Source organism: Nestor notabilis, unplaced genomic scaffold (genome assembly GCF_000696875.1).
Source record: "Nestor notabilis isolate BGI_N333 unplaced genomic scaffold, ASM69687v1 scaffold20685, whole genome shotgun sequence".
Taxonomy (NCBI): Eukaryota; Metazoa; Chordata; class Aves; order Psittaciformes; family Psittacidae; genus Nestor; species Nestor notabilis.
Window position 1 is genome coordinate 8730 of NW_009928283.1, and position 1091 is coordinate 9820.

Below are 1091 nucleotides of genomic sequence, written 5' to 3' on the forward strand. Positions count from 1 at the left end.
GAGCATCCTGGAGCTGTGGTTGTGGGGTCAGGGCTGGCGTGGGGGCACCAAGAGCATCCTGGAGCTGTGGTTGTGGGTTCAGGGCTGGCGTGGGGGCACCAGGAGCATCCTGGAGCTGTGGTTGTGGGGTCAGGGGTGGCGTGGGGACACCAAGAGCATCCTGGAGGTGTGAATGGGGCTCGGGGATGGAGCAGGGCTATAACACAAGCCGTGTCCCCACAGATGTCACCTGAGCTTGGGTGGCCACAGCCTCAGCATCCAGACCTACGCCTGGACCAAGACCACCTACGGCAATGGCAAGAAGTACATCGCCACCGCGTACGTGGTCTCACCCTGAGGCGGTGAGGAGGGGGACGGCTGCAGCCCCACTCCGAGGCCATGGGCTGCCCCACACCAGTGGTCCATGGCACTGGGCAGCACTGGGATGGGGGCAGGACCAGTGCCGGGTGCGGCTGGGCAGGACAGTGGTGGCCAAGCCGCATGTGGAGGCAGCAAGAGGATGGAGACATCCCCTGGTCACGAGAAGGAGGAAAAGAGGAACTTGGGGTGGAAAGTTGGACCCAGGAGTGAAATAAACCCTCCTTTATCATCCCTGCTCCCAGGCAGCAGCCCCTCATTGCCATGGGTCCGCTGGGGTGGGATTCGGGGATGAGGACACTGGGAAGAGCCAGCTCCTGCCAGCCAGGCTCAGTGTCACCATCTAGTGCCACTGACCCCTGCAGAGCAGCACCCACAGCGTGTCCCACCTCCCTCTACCCACCCCTGCTCCCCGTTTCTCTGGATGCAGCAGGATGCAGCCTCGGGAGCTGCTTATGGGTCCTGCCCCATGGCATTGCCCCACTTCGGGGACCAAAGCAAACTGCTGGGGCCCTGGGTCTCTGTCCCAGAGGTGGCCTCTCTCTGGGGCCCATCACAAGGAGATCAGGGTCTGTGGTAGGTGCATCCTCCATCCTCACCCAGATGTGCTCTCTCTGGGGTCTGTGGGTCCCCAGAGACCCCCAAGCCCACAGCCAGAGCTCAGCTGCTTGTCTCAGCACCGTGCTCCTGGGGACAAACCCAGACCCCCCTGGGGACAGCGGGGGGACCCCCCC

General features: G+C 63.7%; 1 protein-coding gene across 1 annotated transcript in view; it reads left to right on the plus strand.

Moving 5' to 3' along the window:
• The window catches only part of ENDOU (endonuclease, polyU-specific), a gene marked incomplete at its 5' end in the record, with an annotated part of 3472 nt that extends 3135 nt beyond the window's left edge, over nucleotides 1–337 (plus strand). Inside the window, one exon of the mRNA XM_010014443.1 lies at nucleotides 223–337. Within this exon, the coding sequence (XP_010012745.1) occupies nucleotides 223–337 (115 nt within the window). The remainder of the gene's footprint in view (nucleotides 1–222) is intronic.
• Between the last annotated feature and the right edge of the window lie 754 nt (nucleotides 338–1091).